General features: G+C 45.3%; 1 protein-coding gene across 2 annotated transcripts in view; it reads right to left on the bottom strand.

Moving 5' to 3' along the window:
• The window catches only part of Wdfy2 (WD repeat and FYVE domain containing 2), a 144,699-nt gene extending 128,385 nt beyond the window's left edge, over positions 1–16,314 (bottom strand). For both annotated transcript variants that reach the window (XM_036199019.1, XM_036199020.1), the window contains exon 1: positions 15,948–16,314. In XM_036199019.1, the coding sequence (XP_036054912.1) occupies positions 15,948–16,084 (137 nt within the window). In that variant the 5' untranslated portion in view covers positions 16,085–16,314. The remainder of the gene's footprint in view (positions 1–15,947) is intronic.
• Positions 16,315–16,877: the final 563 nt, after the last annotated feature.

Below are 16,877 nucleotides of genomic sequence, written 5' to 3'. Positions count from 1 at the left end.
CATTTCAAACATAAACACTTGCTCTGGACAATCTAGTTCCTCTCAAACCCAAGCAAGGCTGTTTACAGAAATGCTATCCACTATAATAGGAGCCACCAGAGCAGGAGTGAGGAGCCACATTATAGTTATGACTTCAAGAGTGAATTCATCAGCACTGGTGGTCGCTCTATTTAGAGCTCTCTGGGTTCCAGTCCTTTCCTGTAAAGTGACAGTGTCTCTCTAGAAGTCATGAAGGAAGTCAGCTCCAAAACTGGCGACATGGCAATTGGTTCTCTCCATCTTTTTCTTCGGCTGTATGCAACACACCACACATTTTCAGGCTCCCTCTCCTTGCTGCTATACCAGCTCCAGATGGTGACAACCAGCCAAGACAATGGACACAGGGAAAACAGATCCTTCCTTCCCTGAGAATCCCTTTCAAGCAAAGAGGAAGCTTGTGCTTCCCTGCTTTACCTCGTCAATCTTCTTCCTTACATCTCTGATCACAAACCTAGACCTGAACCAAACCGAATTCAGTCTAGAGTCATGGGAGGTAGGGTAGACACCTGAACAAAACTTGTAAAAAATAAAACAATAGAAGATTCTAGTTAACTTACCAGCCAGCAAGAATCAAGAAGGGAACTGGAGAGATGGCTCAGCAGTTAAGAGCACTGGCTGTTCTTGCAGAGGACCCAGAAGGTTCAGTATGCAGCACCCATATGGCAGCTTTAAATGGCCCACACCCAGTTCCAAGGGATCCAATGCCCTCTTCTGACCTCTGAGGGCACCAGGAATATACATGATGCACATACATGCATGCAGGCACTCATATATACAGATAAAATAAAAAATAAATCTTAAATAAAGGATGAAGCAGAAACTGGGCAGAAATCAAGAGTGTTTAGGAACTACTACTTCCCAGTACTATAGCAAGAATCAAATGCTAAAGCATGAAAACAAACTCTCAATTATAAAAATGCTCTATAAAAGTGAAAGACCTTGGAACACTCAACCCTAAATGGGATTTCTCCATCAAATCCCTCCCCGCAGGGCTCAGGGAAACTTGATGAAGAGAAGGCAGAAAGAGGGGAAACCGTAATCAGAATAGATTATGTGAGAAAATAATCTACTTTAATAAAATAATCAAAATAAATAAACAAATGAAAATCATCTATAAATGGAAGATTATCTTTCAGTTAGGGAGACATTTCATGTCTCAGTGAAGAAAATCTCAGCCAAGCAGTGGTGGTGCAGGCCTTTGATCCCAGCAGAAGCAGGTGGATCTTTGGGGTCAAGGCCAATCTGGTCTATAGAATGAATTCCAGGACAGCCAGGGCTACACAGAGAAACCTTGTTGAAAGGAAGAAAAGGGGGTGGGGGGAGGAAGGAAAGGGAGAGATAAAGAGGGAGAGAGAAAGAAAGAAAGAAAGAAAGGAAGGAAGGAAGGAAGGAAGGAAGGAAGAAAGGAGAGGAGGGAGGGAGGGAGAGAGATTGATTCTCTGAAAACAGAAGATACTACTTTTTAAAAATCACAGAATTAAAAACTATAATGGCCATCACTCACTTATAAAATGTGAAATGTTGAACTACTGTGAAAACATGTATTCTTCATATACTACACATGCAGACTGACTAAATGAAGCACCAGCAACAGTTTTCAGTGGTTCAGCACCTCCAGTCTACATTCAGTAAATAATGTGAGTACCTGCTGTGTATGCAGCATGGTACGAAGCACACAGAACAGAGCTAAGTCCTACTACTTGGTGCTTGCATTGAATATTTACTTACACAACTCTTTTACGACTAGCATTCTGAGTGACACAGGTTAAATTCAGTCAAAAATAGGAGGTTTTAAGAGTGACAAATCAATGATTAGACGTTGAAAATCACCAGAAACCTAGGCATGCTGGCACACCTGTAGCCCGAGAGGCTGAGGCAAGAGGCTCATTTGAGCCTAGGAATTTGAGACCAGTTTGGGAAATAAAAGATAGAAAGATCCTCCTTTTTTTTTTGTTTTCTGTTTGTTTTGTTTTCCTCATGACAGGCTTCTTTGTGTAGCCCTGTTTTTCCTGAAACTAGTTCTGTAGATCAGGCTAGCCTGGAACTCACAGAGATCTGCCTGCCTCTGCCTCTGAATGCTGGGATTAAAGATGTGTACCGCCACATTCTGGCTAAGATCCCCCTTTCAAAAACTTTCTAAATTTGCCACCACTACAAGGAATTAGATAGTTGGCCATTAACATAAAGAAGGACAAATAAGCTTGGGACACACAGCACCAAATGACACAACTCTGAGTCCACTTGAGGCTGTGGCTAGCTCTCGGCTAGTGAGATGCGGGGGGGGGGGGGGCACGCCCTCGCTGCCTATGATAGTTAATCTTTATGTTAACCCGGCTGGATTCAGAATCAACATGGAAACACACCTCTCAGATGTCTGGGAGGATGTTTTCTAAGAGATTTAACTGAGGAGGTAAGACCACTTTGGTTGTGGGCAGCACCATCCCCTGGGCTTAGGTTCTGAGCCGAACAGAACATGAGAAAAAGAGACAGAGCTGAATGCAAGCATTCACCTCTGCTTTGGAATGCAGATGTCATGTGGCCAGATCATGCTCACTGCAGATGTGATGTGGCCAGCTCATGCTCACTGCAGATGTGATGTGATCAGCTCATGGCTCACTGGCATGATGTGATGTGGCCAGCTCACACTCACAGCAGATGTGATGTGGCCAGCTCACGCTCATTGCAGATGTGATGTGGCCAGCTCATGCTCATTGCAGATGTGATGTGGCTGGCTAGCTTAAACTCACTGCAGAAGTGATGTGGCCAGCTCACACTCACAGCAGATGTGATGTGGCCAGCTCATGCTCATTGCAGGTGTGATGTGATCAGCTCACACTCACTGCAGATGTGATGTGGCCAGCTCATGCTCATTGCAGGTGTGATGGGGATCAGCTCATGCTCAATGAAGATGTGAGGTGGCCAGCTCACGCTCACTGCAGATGTGATGTGGCCAGCTCACACTCACAGCAAATGTGATGTGGCCAGCTCATGCTCAACGCAGGTGTGATGTGGCCAGCTCATGCTCACTGCAGAAGTGATGTGGCCAGCTCACACTCACTGCAGATGTGATGTGGCCAGCTCATGCTCACTGCAGATGTGATGTGGCCAGCTCACACTCACTGCAGATGTGATGTGGCCAGCTCACGCTCACTGCAGATGTGATGTGGCCAGCTCACACTCACTGCAGAAGTGATGTGGCCAGCTCATGCTCACTGCAGATGTGATATGATCAGCTCATGTTCACTGCAGATGTGATGTGGCCAGTTCATTCATGCTCACTGCAGATGTGATGTGGCCAGCTCATGCTCACTGCAGATGTGATGTGGCCAGCTCATGCTCACTGCAGATGTGATGTGGCCAGCTCATGCTCACTGCAGATGTGATGTGGCCAGCTCATTTTCCTGACACCATGCCTTCTTCATCTTAACAAACTGTGGTTTTTCTTCAGCCGCAAGGCAAACAAAGCCTCTCTCCTTTGCCTTTTTGTCAGGCTTTTTATTACAGCCATGAATAAATAACACACACCCCACCTCAAACGCCAGCCAACCTCTCACAGAGGGGAATTTATCTTTGCCATTTTTGGACCCTCTGGGCTTGGTGGGGTGGGCAGGAAGAAAATGTGAAGAACTATATGCACCCACAATTCACATCCATCTCTGAATCCTCAGCAGTAGTCCAAAAGGACTTTTCCTGGGGAGTTAACAAAACAGTGTGCCCTCTGAGTTAGACCTAGAATGCAGCTCCAACTCAAACATCCCAGGAGCTTCCCACAGAACCCGCTGAAGTGTTCCCATGAAGACTGGGCTGCCCAATTCACCACACACTGAATGTCTGCATCTGACACCAAAGGGCACAGAGGCAATCTTAAAGGACTTTTGTTTTTCTTTATTAACAAAACACCTTTTAGTTATTCTTTGGCAATTCCATACACTTAAACAATGTTGAAAAACAAACAATGTATCTTACTGGGTAATGGTGGCACAGGCCTTTAACCCCAGCACTTGGGAGGCAGAGACAGGGTTTCTGAGTACACTACCCTGGTCTACAAAGTGAGTTCCAGTACAGCCAGGGCTACACAGAAAAACCCTGTTTCCAAAAAAAAAAAAAAAAATGTATCTTAAACATGTCCATTCCCAACTCTCCCCGCCACTCCTCTGCATGCTCCCCCACTGCATGTCACCACCCTCCCCCACCTCACTCATGAGTGCTGTCTGACTGAACACTGACTGCCCTGGTTGGCTTGATCTTGCGCAGGTCGCCACAGCGGCAGTGAGTTCAGGAGTGCCACAGCCACGTCACATCCAGAAGACACACTGCACAGCACCCTCCCCACCCTCCGCTTCATCTTACACTCTTTCTGCCCTCCTCTTCGTGCCTGGCCAGGGCTGGGGACATGTGTGTGAAACACAGAGGGCTAAGCCACAACAGTGGCTTCTTCTCAGCTCTCTGACTAGTTCCAGAGTCTCTGCACTAACTGCTGAGCACTACAGGGAGAAGCTTCTCGGCCAAGGCAGAGGGCAGCCACTATCTGTATGTAAACATCAATGTTTGGAAGGCAATTTGACAACATGCCCATTGAGCAAGACCACAGTAGTGTGTCCTCCTCGAGAGCCTCTGACCAGACTTTCAGTACCAGGCAAGAATTCTTCCCCGTGGAGTAGATCTCAAATCAAATACAAAAGTGGTTGGTTACCCCCACACACACCCTTCCCCCCCGCCCCCACTCTCACAGCCAGGCCACTATTGCCCCAGTGGACACATCTTGCTCTAGCAGGAAGTTCACCAACGGGTAATGTCACTGATAGTTCTTCTCCTCAGGGGGCCGGACAGTACCTTCCAGCACTAGAAAGCTAGCCAACAGAAAAGAAGTTTCAGGTCAGTTCCAGCTTGGTCTCTCTGTCCTACAGTATGTTGTGTCTTCAGCAGGAGGATCTTCCCATCTAGTTATGGAGGGCAATCAAGAGCAATGCCAACAGGCCGTGTCGTTTGTGGGGACCTCTGGGGCCTCCCTGACTAGTAACTTGTGTAGGCAGGTAGCCCACACATGGCATCTCAATGAATTTTCAAGGTAACTAGCAGACGGCCTCTTTTAACACTGCATCTCTTACCCAAAGAATTGAAAATAGGGACACGCATAGATTTGCAGAAGCAGCAAGGTAACATTATTTGGAACAAAACAATTGTGCAGATTAAAGAAGGACACACTGTCAAGATTGGTAGCAGGCCACAGGAGTAAGGCTACTCTAGGGCCCAGGCTACAGCCCGGAGTCTCTTTTTATGGAGTCTAAAGAAAGAGGAGCTGGTTATACTAAGGGACATAGTTTGACTGATTAAGTTATATAATCACGCTTCTTACTGTGCATGCCCCTTCCTATAACACATCTTGACTTTAACAATAAAGACCTACAATCAAAAAATCTGAGGGGGGCTGGAGAGGTAGCTCAGAGGTTAAGAGCACTGACTGCTCTTCCAGAGGACCCGGGTTCAATTCCCAGCAACCACATGGTGGCTCACAACCATCTAGAATGAGATCTGGTGCCCTCTTCTGGCCTGCAGCCATTCATACAGGCAGAACATTGTATACATAATAAATAAGTCTTTAAAAAAAAAATCTGAGGGAATCTCAAGTTAGTAATTTAATAATACACCCAAAGGCCTTGGAAAAACAAGAACAAAGAACTCCAGAGAACAGTAGCCTGGAAGAGATCACCAAAATTAGGGCTGAACTTACTGAAATAGAAACAAAAAAACCATACAAGGAATCAATGAAACAGAGTTCTTTCTTTGAAAAGCTTAATATTGCTAGAAAATATTTAGCAAAATTAACCAAAAGAAAGAAGGTGGGGATCCAAATGAATAAATTAGAGATGAAAAGGAGACATCACAACCAACACTGAGGAAATTCAGAGACTCATAAAGACGTATTTTAAAATCTGTATTCCATGGAACTAGAAAATCTTCACAAACTGGATGGATTTCTTGAGTATATGGCCTATCAAAGCTAAAATAAGATGAAATAAATTACTTACATAGACCCATAACATCCAATGAGATAGAAGCAGAAATTAAGAATCTCCCAACTGAAAAAAGTAGAGGCTGGATGAATTCAGCACTAATTCAACCAGACCATCAAAGAAAAACAAACACCAATACTATTCAAATTATTCTGCAGATGGCAGAAGCATTCCCAGTCTTTTTACGAAGCCAGTACTACCCCGATATCAAAAACAGACAAGGACCCAACAAAAAAGAAATAATTTAGGCCAGGATCTTTGACGAATATGGACACAAAAATTCTCAGTAAAATACTTGCCAAGTGAACTCAAGAACACATCAAAAAGATCATCCACCATGATCAAGTAAGCTTCATCCCAGAGATGCAGGGATGTCTAATATAAATAAATCAATAAATTGAATTCTTCACATAAATAGACTCAAGGACACAAACCACATGATCGTCTCATTAAATGAAGAAAAAATCCGACATCCTTTCATGATAAACATCCTAGAGAATCTAGGAACAGAGGGAACATATCTCAACATAATAAAGGCAATATACAACAAGCCCAGAGTGAACATCCTGCTGAACAGAAAAAAACCCAAAGCACTTCCACTAAAATCAGAAATAAGATAAGGATTTCTACTACACAACCCATTCTCAATCCTGTTAAACACAGTACTTGAAATCAGCTGTAACAGTAAGACAAGGGAAGAAGATAAAGGGCCCAGCACATACAGGCCATTGCAGTTAGTACACCGGTGAATACTGCAGGAAAGAAAACCATATCCCCACTCAAAAGAACAGTTAAAGACTAGCTCACTCCTGGTATAGTATTACATAGAGGCAATTATACAGAGGCGCATGATTATAATCGTACTCCTGAAGCCTGCTTCAGGACATCTGCTAGAAGGTAATATAAGACAACAGTCAGTGTGCTAAGGTTTATGGGCAGCCATTCTTTACTGTAGTGATAATGTCTTTGTTTAATATGTAAGAATATTCCAGAAGAATTATTGTTATTGCTTAAAATTAAGGTGGTCATTAGAAATTGGAGAAAAGATAATGTTTTCTTTTTTTTTTTCCTTTAAAGATTTATTTATTTATTTATTATGTATACAGCCTGTATGTCTGCAGACCAGAAGAGGGCACCAGATCTCATTACAGATGGTTGTGAGCCACCATGTGGTTGCTGGGAATTGAACTCAGGACCTCTGGAAGAGCAGTCAATGTTCTTAACCTCTGAGCCATCTCTCCAGCCCCTGAGAAAAGATACTGTTTTCTTAAGAAAAAGAAAAGGCCTGGAGTTGGAAGGGTGGGGAAGTGAATAGGATCTGGGAGATGAGGAAGGAGAAACTGTGATCAGAATATACTATATGAAAATAACTTTATTTTCAATTAAAAAAATAAAAACAAAAAGATGTAGTTACAAGAAAATGCACTGAAATATTTAAGTTAGCATCATATTACAGGTGTATCTGTCCAGCTATAAAGGAAAGTTTCCTCATACAGACGTCAGCAATGACATTCACAAGTAGGTGAGATGCATCATTTTTCAAGTACTAAATCAGTAATAAGGGAACACACCACAGGAAGCCAAAAGGCCACTCAAGCAACTACCCAGCTTTTTGTGAACTGTACTTCCATTCAAACTGGATTGATTCCAGAACTACAGTGCGAATTTCAAAACAGGAGAAGACCAGGCATAGGGTAGTCTGATAGGGTTTTGGTCCCTGAAGAAGAGCAGAGATAGGGGCCAGCTCTCTACATAGCCCTGGCTGTCCTGGAACTCCCTATGTAGACCAGGCTGGCCTCAAATTCACAGATATCCACCTGCCTCTGCCTCCAGGGCACACACCACCATACCCAGTTGTGTTTCATATTCTGAAAAAAAAACCACAAAACTAAAAGTATAAAGGCACAGAAAAGACCTGAGTAGCCCCTCTAGAGAGCTGACTGAATTCTGAACTCTGGTTCCCAGCCCATTAGTGGGTCAGGACATCAATCAGGAGGGAGATGATCAGGACTTAAGAAGAACCAAAACAGCAAAAAGTCAGTGTGCTTGTCCCATGAGAAGGCTACCATCTCATGGCACAGAAAACTCAGAAAATGCCAAGGTCAGAACAGGGCTGGCTGGGATCTCATTCCCTGCCCCAGTTCATTTGGAGGGGGTGAGATGGGGGAGGCAGGTACTAAATACTATGATTTGTGGTCAAAAAGCTTCTAAAACACTACTCTGCACACCCAGGCCCTGACTGGGTGCTAGCAAGCTACCCAGAGCTAAATGTTCACTACTTGAAACTTAAGGATTCATCTAGAAGCAGAAATGTAGTGGATCTTCTTCAACTGGGTATTAGGCACCAAAACAAAACAAATACAAATCTGGAAGAGTGCTGCCAGGAATAAATAACCACTGCTCTCTAAAGGCTCCAAAAAGCATTGCTTCCCAGTTGCTCCATGAAACGGGGACAACTTCACACAAGCACGCTGCTTTCTCCCCACCGTATTCTATTTCACTTGTGATTTCGGGGTGAGGCAGTTGCATGGACTTTCTGTTCATCTAGTCACCCCAAGGGCACAAAGGAGTTCTGAGACACAAACTCCCTCCTTTTCCAGATGAAAAGACTCAGGCTGAGCAGGAGGGAAGCCAGATTTGGCTGGGGTCTCAGCTTCTGCCCCAGGTCTCTTCCAAGAACTTTAAATTAAAAACAGAAGAGCACGGAGCAGCACCCCTGGCTAGGACAAATAGGCCACTTCCTTTGCTCTTTTGGCCTTATTGGCTATTTTTTAGAACCCTGTATTAATTTTTACTAATGGTTAACCCCGGAGGCCTCCTGCTTGGGGGAAGGGGGAGTTCCCTCCTTCAGCATCCTGATACTCTGTTCTAACAGTATATTTGAGCAGAAAAGATGGCTTCATGGCCTTTATGTCTCAGGTAAATAAGTATATACTATATACCATTCAGTTTAATGCTACAGGTATCAGCAGACTAATACTCCTGTTTTAAATCACAATTTACTAACTTCTAAATGCCATAAAGTGGTTTCATTTCCTCCAAACTCCTAACTATTTTTTCTAAGCATATCCCATGCTAACCACAAACTCTATATTTAGAAAGCCAAGGCTGACCTTGAGCTTCTGCTCTTCTGGCCTCATCTCCCAAGTGCAGGGACTATAGGTCCCTGCATGTTCGATATAAGGACTATAAGGACTATAGGTGCACCACTATGTTCCCTTTATTTGGTCCTGGAGTGGATCCAGGGCTTCCTCCATGCTCAGCAAGCTCTCCATGGACTGAACTACATTCCCACTCTTCCAAACTCTCTTTTAATGACATCAAGATGATTCTCAGTAACAAACAAACAAAAGAAAAAAAAAATGTCCCTCTCTCTTTGCCAAAAGGCAAAACAAAAACAGCAATGGAAAGACACTGTGTAAGTAAAAAATAGAATTGCTTTTCAAAAGTTTTGATCTCCTTTTTTTGGGCAGGATTATCGCTCTCAAGTATCTTCTGGATTTTTCCTTCTCTTCTGTACTAGGGGTATGTATCATAGGCTCAAAATCATTCATGTCAAGAGTGTCAGAACTGCCAGCCTGGCACTTTCCAATGTTGCAATCCAAGTGATTAAGATCTGTACAGTCCTGCAGAAAATCCGGTTCCACAATATAAAAGAAATTCAGAGCTGCCAGCAGCCTTGAGGCCTCCTTAGTAAGCTGATACACGCTTTCCCACGAAGATCTTAGAGTCAACCTGCTCCTGACCTCAGGGCCACACAGGCAGCCCCCTGCAGATTCCTGGGCACCCACGAAGCTTGAATGCAGAGTAAAGCCCTCATTTTCAACAATCAGATGGAGGAAACTCCTTCTTTGGGACTTGAAAACGGGAGCATTGGTGCCAAGTGATGGCTCTCTAGTGCAGAGGTGAAAGTTTACTCATTTTATGCCATTAAATAAAGTTCACATAGTCAAAAAATTAGTTTGGGCTTCAATCCATCACTCTAAGAAGTTCTCAACTTTCATAACTAAGCTTCAATTGTAGGAAAAACCTTGATTTGCCCTTCTTTCAAAAAGTATATGCAAATGTTATAAAATCCTTGGTACAACAACTCCATCATGAGCCTAGCTGTATGGTGATATTTTATTTGTGCTGAAATGTGATTTTATTTGTATGTTAATAAATAAAGTTACGTGGGGTCAGAGCTAAGAACAAGCCATTTAGCAGAAGTCTGGCAGTGATAGCACACGCCCTTAATCCAGTCATATGGCTGGCAGAGTCTATGTGTTCAAGGACATAGCCAGCTTAGAAACACACACCTTTAATCTCAATACCAACCATAGAGACCTGGAGGTCTGTATAGAAAGGCAGTGAGGAGGAGGTCATATGGTTGGGTTTAGAGCCAATGAGAAGGCAGAACAGAGAGTCAATAAAAAGACAGACACAGAAAGTAGGTCTCTTTCTGAGAGGAAGGACAACAGTGAGGGGTAAGAAGGCGGTCTTGGTCTTAGCTCTTGGCTGCTGCTCGATCTCTGGGCTTTTAACTCTGCATTTGGCTCTGTCTTTCTTATTTAATAAGACTGTTCAGAATTACATCTACATAGCTGAGCTGGACTGTGGTCTAAGTATTAGTGCAATTTCACTTCACAACGAAAGAATTAGTAGCAAATTAACCAACACTATGATGATTTGTAAGAGATAAAAGTCTAACATATTTTTTCAAGTTTAGAAACATTTGAGAGACTTAGGGGTGTAAAGCTTTAAAGACAGAAATCCAAGCCCACTCTAGTCCAGCTCACTGCCATCTCCACCCCAGGGAGAATGGTTCTGCCTGCCTAAAGCAAGCGGCTTCCCTGAGTTTCCCTGAGGCTCCGCTTTAAGCCAAGGGAAACAACCCATTACAACTCAAAATCATGTTCACTTGAGGTGTTGACAGTCTCCTTTGTGCCAGCCATTGGGCACCAGATTTCCTCTTTCTGAGATGTAAATATGTCCCTCATTGTTCATGGGTTCTATCCTAAGGAAGCTGCTGAAAGGGCTGATTCTGAATAGTCCAAGGATATGGGAGGAGGAGACCTCAGCAGAGGAACCACTTCCATCACACTGGCCTACGGGCATGTCCATGTGGCATCTTCCTAATAAACGATCGATGGAGGAGGGCCCAGCCACTAGGCAGATGCTCCTTGGGTTGTATAAGAAAAGCTGCACAAGCCATGGAGAGCAAGCCAGTAGTAAGCAGCACACCTCCTAGTCTCGGCTTCAGCTCCGACCCGGAGCTCCCGCAGTGACTTCCCAAATGATGGACTGTGATTGTACCAGTAAGCCAAATAAAACCTTTCCCTCTCCAAGACACTCTCCACATAGTGCTTTATCACAGCCACAGAAATCGAATCAGGCCGCCCTCCCTCAGGTCCCCTCTCATCCTACCATCCTCATCCCCAGCCTCCACAAGCCATTTTATCCAGAAAAGAATCCCAAATGCTTGCACCCAGATGTTTCAGTCATTTTTTTTTTCTTTTCAGATTTAGTTATTCCTCTGGAGACACTCATTTTCCAGACTCCTCGAGGTGCAGCAACTCTCAGAGCTGACTGTGCCTAGTATAGGCTGGCTCCACAGTTTTACCTGGATCCGTAGGGCTTGTCCACAGGTGCTGGTTTCTCTTACCCCACTCTCCAGAATGCCCTTTCCTCTACCACAGCTCTTGTTTTTTCTTCTGGTAGTACTAGGGATTGAACCCGGAGCTTTGTGCATACTAGGCCAGGGCTCTCTGCCACTGACATACCCTTACCCATTTTTCACTACTTTATTTTGAGGCTGGGTCTCCCTAAATTGATGCAGTGGTTTTGAACCATGTAATCCTACTAACTCAACCCCTGAGTAGACTCTGGAGTAGCTGCACCATCAGGCTTGGCTTACCCCACTTTTTTTCCTCCTAACAACACCCATCTGAGGGAGAGATTGCTGTGCTTCTCTGATCACCCAGCAGAGGAGAATGTCAGCTTCCAATAACTAGTGGAGACTACTAACTACAGAGCCTGTATGGTGAGATAGCTGCCCTGAGTTAAAGTATGTATATAATGAATTTAGGAAGGTGTGCTGGTTAGTGTGTCAACTCTACACAGGCTAGAATCACCTGGGAAGAGGGACCCTCAACTGAGAAGACATCTCCACCAGACTGGCAAGTCTGTGAGGGCATCTTCCTAATTAATGGTTGATGTGAGAGGGCCCAGCTCACTGTAGGTGTGGTAGCCCTGGGCAGGTCCTGGCCTGTATAAGAAAGCAGGCTGAGCAAGCTTTGGGGAGAGCAAGCCAATAAGCAGCACTCCTCCATGGCCTCTGCTTCAATTGCTGCCTCCAGGTTTCTGCCCTGACTTCCCTGAGTGCTTGAAACAGACCCTCTCTTTCTCAAGTTGCTGTGGGTTAAGGTCTTTATCACAGCAATAAAAACCTAACTAAGACCAAGACCAAGATAAGGATGGGAACAGGGCTGGGTCACACCTGGACAGATGGCCGCCTGGCTTTGTTCACCTTAGGCTCTACTAAAACAGAGCACAGAGGCCTGAAATGATGCTCTTCTATGGCTCCCCACCCCCTGCCACCCCTCCCCGCCCTTTTTAAATTTTTATTTTGTATGTATGCATGAGTGTTTTGTCTGCATGTATGTATGTGTACCACATGAATGCCTGGAGCACTTGGAAACCAAAAAAGGGCATCACATCCAGTTCTCCACTGGAACAGGAATTATAGGAAGTAGTGAGTCACCACTTGGGTGCTGAGAACCAAACTAGGTCCTCTGTAAGAGCAGCAAGTGCCCTTGACCCCTGAGCCACCTCTCCAGCCCCTGAATGAAGAAGCTCTTACACAAGGACCACTGAAACACCATTAGCCCAGAAAGGGCAGCCTGAAAAGAAGCAGGGCAATGAGGGACCCTGGATCCCAGAGTTTGGTGTAGCCCTTGGGAACAGAACCTAGCTACAAGAAATGCATCTGCAAGGCCAGTCAGTTCTGGGAGCAGGTCCTGCCTTAGTGCAGAGAGCTGGACTGGCAACTCAGCTGTTCCTCTATTTCTTATTTTCCCAACATTTCCTCCTTTGATATCATGTAAATTCCAAGTTGTCCTAACTGTGCCACAGTGAACTTGAAAGTGAAGATTTCTTTGACCTACTCTTCAGCGTGAGGATGTGAGCACCATCAGCTTCCTAAGGTGAGAAGGTTGATAATGAAAACGTACTTCAAGTGTGACAATCCCCCGAAGCGGGAGATTGAGAGGGCAAGAAGGGCTGTGGAGCCTGGTCATTCTTCCCCATCTGAAAGTTCTCTTTTCAACACCGTATCCTAAGTGTAGTGGTTTTGTTTTATTACATAATATTCTTGGGCTGGGGGTGTGACTCAGTGGTAGATGCTTGCCTAGAACACACAAGGTTTAAATAATAAGTTCCATCCCCAGCACCACATTCATACACAAAACAAAACCTATACTCTAAAGTTTCTGCTCCTCAACTGAGAGCATCACTGCTGTGTATGCACACACACACACACACACACACACACACACACACAATGAGAACACACCAGTAACTCAACTGTCTAATAGGATGAATGAAGCAATGTGTGGACTTCCCAGTTTTAAAGTGTCTAAGGCCACCTAGTCTAATACTTCCCCCACAAATGTGTATTTGTCTACATAAGGTTCTCATAGGTCATTGAAATATTCACTCAACAAATATCAATTAAATCCAGAATAGTTAAGATGCTGTGCTTCCAGAAACAGTCACCGATAGAACAAATATTGAGGGACTCCTGCGGGCCAGGCACTATGTAGATTACTATAATCCATGAGACACAAAAAGCTCCCTAGCTAATTCAAAGAACACAAAACAGACACGAAGTATGTATATTACTGTTTCAAACAAAGACTGTTAAGTGTTTCCAAAGGCATACATACAGGCTATAATGAGTCAGACTGGAAAAAAGGAAAATGAGGATCTCCTAAGAACAATGCTACGTGACATTATTTGTAGCTGACCCTCATGGTTCAATAATGAATTGGCAAAGCAGCTAATGGTAATGTCTTTATAAGTACTGGTGAAAAATCAATATTCTGTCTTCCTATGCTTAGCATTATATCAAGAGGCACTAACATTGATTTTGAAAAGCAAGAACACACAGATCAATTCTCCTTTAGTGAAAACCATAACTAAAAATGCTCTCTAAAACAGTTACTTTCATGGTTGAGTGGCCCAAAGAAGCATAGACTTGCCAACTTAAATTATAAATTGTACAGAGCCAAGGACCCCGGATTTCTGTAGGGGCCTATTTAACAGTAACTCCACAATTAGATAAAGTCTGTTATATACATTGCAAACTAGGAAAGCGAAAGATAACTAAACACTGCACTTCCTTCATCCTGTGATGAAATGAAACTTACTCTTCTCTTTCTTCCACATATACTGTTAGCTTCTCTGGACACTGAACTATTACCTCCACTAACACTGTTTCCTTTAAGGAATGGGAATCAGGTGCTTCCAAACTAATCTACAGGAGCGGAGGTCTGACACGCTTTCTCCTCCTCTGACTTGATTCAATGAACTTATGAACTGCTTACAAACTGGGAATCAATTTCATCTCTAGTAATGGAAAGGGGCATTTATCAATATAGCTCTTCAATATATTTTATGGAAAATATTCCAAGAAGATAATTCTTTGACACACACAAAAAAAATTTAAGCCCAGAAACAGTCTGATGCAGTCTAGGCATGTGACACCAAAGGAAAAAATTAAACATTGTCATAAGACTTCTTTATGAATTTCAAAAGGCTCCCCCATCCACTTCACTCCGTTTCTTCTGTTCTTCCCGGACTGACTGCCATTTAACATGTTGGCAATGTTTCCCCATGCATCTACATAGGAAAGGAAGCAGGTGCCACTTATATCAAGCATGATGCAGTCGTAGATGTGTAATATACACATGTAATACACTCTCCCTGGCTATATTCAAGGACCTAAGAAACAAATCAAGTAAAAATGTTTGAGTTTACATTACAGAAAGTGCTGAAATGATTATTTAAAAAAGAAGTGAACACTTTTGCTCTGCCTTTGCAATTTCAAGAGTCATTACGGAAGAAAACTACCTCAGCATGGTACCAACTTCTATTGAGAAAACCTAACTACTTGGTTGAAGCCAAAAACCCAGATAGTCACATGCCTCTACCGTGTTACAATTGTTTTTAGAATGCTTGTAGATATCACCCAAGCAGTAAAGTCCTATCTCTCTATTACCCCAGTTCCTATGTTCACGCGGCATGCCTCTGGAAATCAAACACGCAGTGCAAGGGAGAAAAGGCAGAACGACTAGAGTTTGCTAACTAAGCAAACGGAAAGGAAGCAGGGAGTGGGAAGGAACTCAAGAAGTTCTCTGCAAAAGTGATGGCTTGCAAGTTCCAGACACTTCCCCTTGAACTCCAAAACTAAGGTTTTAGGAAAGGAAGGCCCCACAGGCAGAAGCCTAAAGTTACTCTCTTCACAATGTAATAGCCCTTGATTTCGGTGAAAGATGCCCTGGAGATACACAGATCGGTGGACTGTATAGCAGAAAGCAGTGGCGCTCCCTTTCTCGTTTGGGGAGCTAAGACCTGGACGAACTAGCGTCCCCAAACCATGCCCGCGCAGCGGTCTGCTTCCAAGCTAACACACCTGCAAGGCCAGGCGGCTCCTCCCTCTGCCCCTCCCATCTCCGAAGCTAGACCCGGGTCTGGTGTCCCGCGCACCGTTAGCCCAAGGACCATTTGACTCTGCCAGGAGCCAGTCCCCACGGCCGAGGCCGACGCGATCAGAACCGAACCCGTAGGCGCGGTCTCCACTCCCACCAAACCCTGGCCAGACCTCTGCGCGGCGGAGGGGCAAGCAGTCCATACCTGTCTTCCGAGACACTGATGACACCCTCCTCCTTAGGCACGATCACCGCCATGTTCACCACCTCCTGCGACCCCTCGACCCTTTGCAGAAGGATCGGCTTGCGGGTCAGGGGCTGGGGCTGAATCTCCGCCGCCATCGGAGGGGGCGCGCCCGGGGAGCAGCCGACCGCGCCGGGGGGGCTGGGCTGAGAAGACAGTTCAGGCTCGCGCCCAGGATCGGACTGAGATGCGAAGCGGGCCTTCGGGAGCTGGCGACCATAGCCCTGCCGCCTGTCCAGGGAACGTGCCCGCTCCGGCTTCTGGAAGCAACACCACGGCCACACCGGCCGCAAGCCGGCGCCACCTAAGAGAGCAGGGGGCGGGGAGCGGGGGCGGGGCAGGGGCGGGGCCTGCCGAAGGGCGGCCGCTCCACTTCCGGAGGATGGGCCCTGGCGGCCAATGCGCGTGCGTCAATCCAGCAGCCACTTCCGCCCCGTGTCCCGTCCCTCTCCTCACTCCCGTAAACTCTCGGAGCCTTGCAGCTCCGCTGGGACGCATGCGCTCTGTTCCCGAGGTCCCCTAGCCTTCCTCCTCCGCCCCCCCCCATAAAAATCTGTGAACGCGCTTGCCCAATGCCCCATCCGCACCAGACTCCAGAGAATGGGGCGGGGAAAAGCCTGCGTCATCCCGGCCGGAAAGGAACCTGTAAGAAGGATAGAAGCTAAACTAGTTGAGGAGAGACTGTGCATGCGCGCAGATGACTCGCTTCTAGGTTTTAACAATAATGCACCGGGGAGGGCGCTGTGCTATCGGCCAGAATTAAGCACCCGCTCCGGCCAGCACCGCGTGGACTCCTGGGTGTTGTAGTTTTCTCCATCCTCCCCGTCCTTGTTCCAGAAGGCCGCTCAGCCCTGGAGGAGAGGTGTAGGTAAAGGAAGCCCAGCGGCTGCT

Source organism: Onychomys torridus, chromosome 9, assembly GCF_903995425.1.
Source record: "Onychomys torridus chromosome 9, mOncTor1.1, whole genome shotgun sequence".
Classification (NCBI taxonomy): domain Eukaryota; kingdom Metazoa; phylum Chordata; class Mammalia; order Rodentia; family Cricetidae; genus Onychomys; species Onychomys torridus.
The sequence above is the reverse complement of the archived record's forward strand: the minus strand, read 5'-3'. Positions and strand labels throughout refer to the sequence as shown.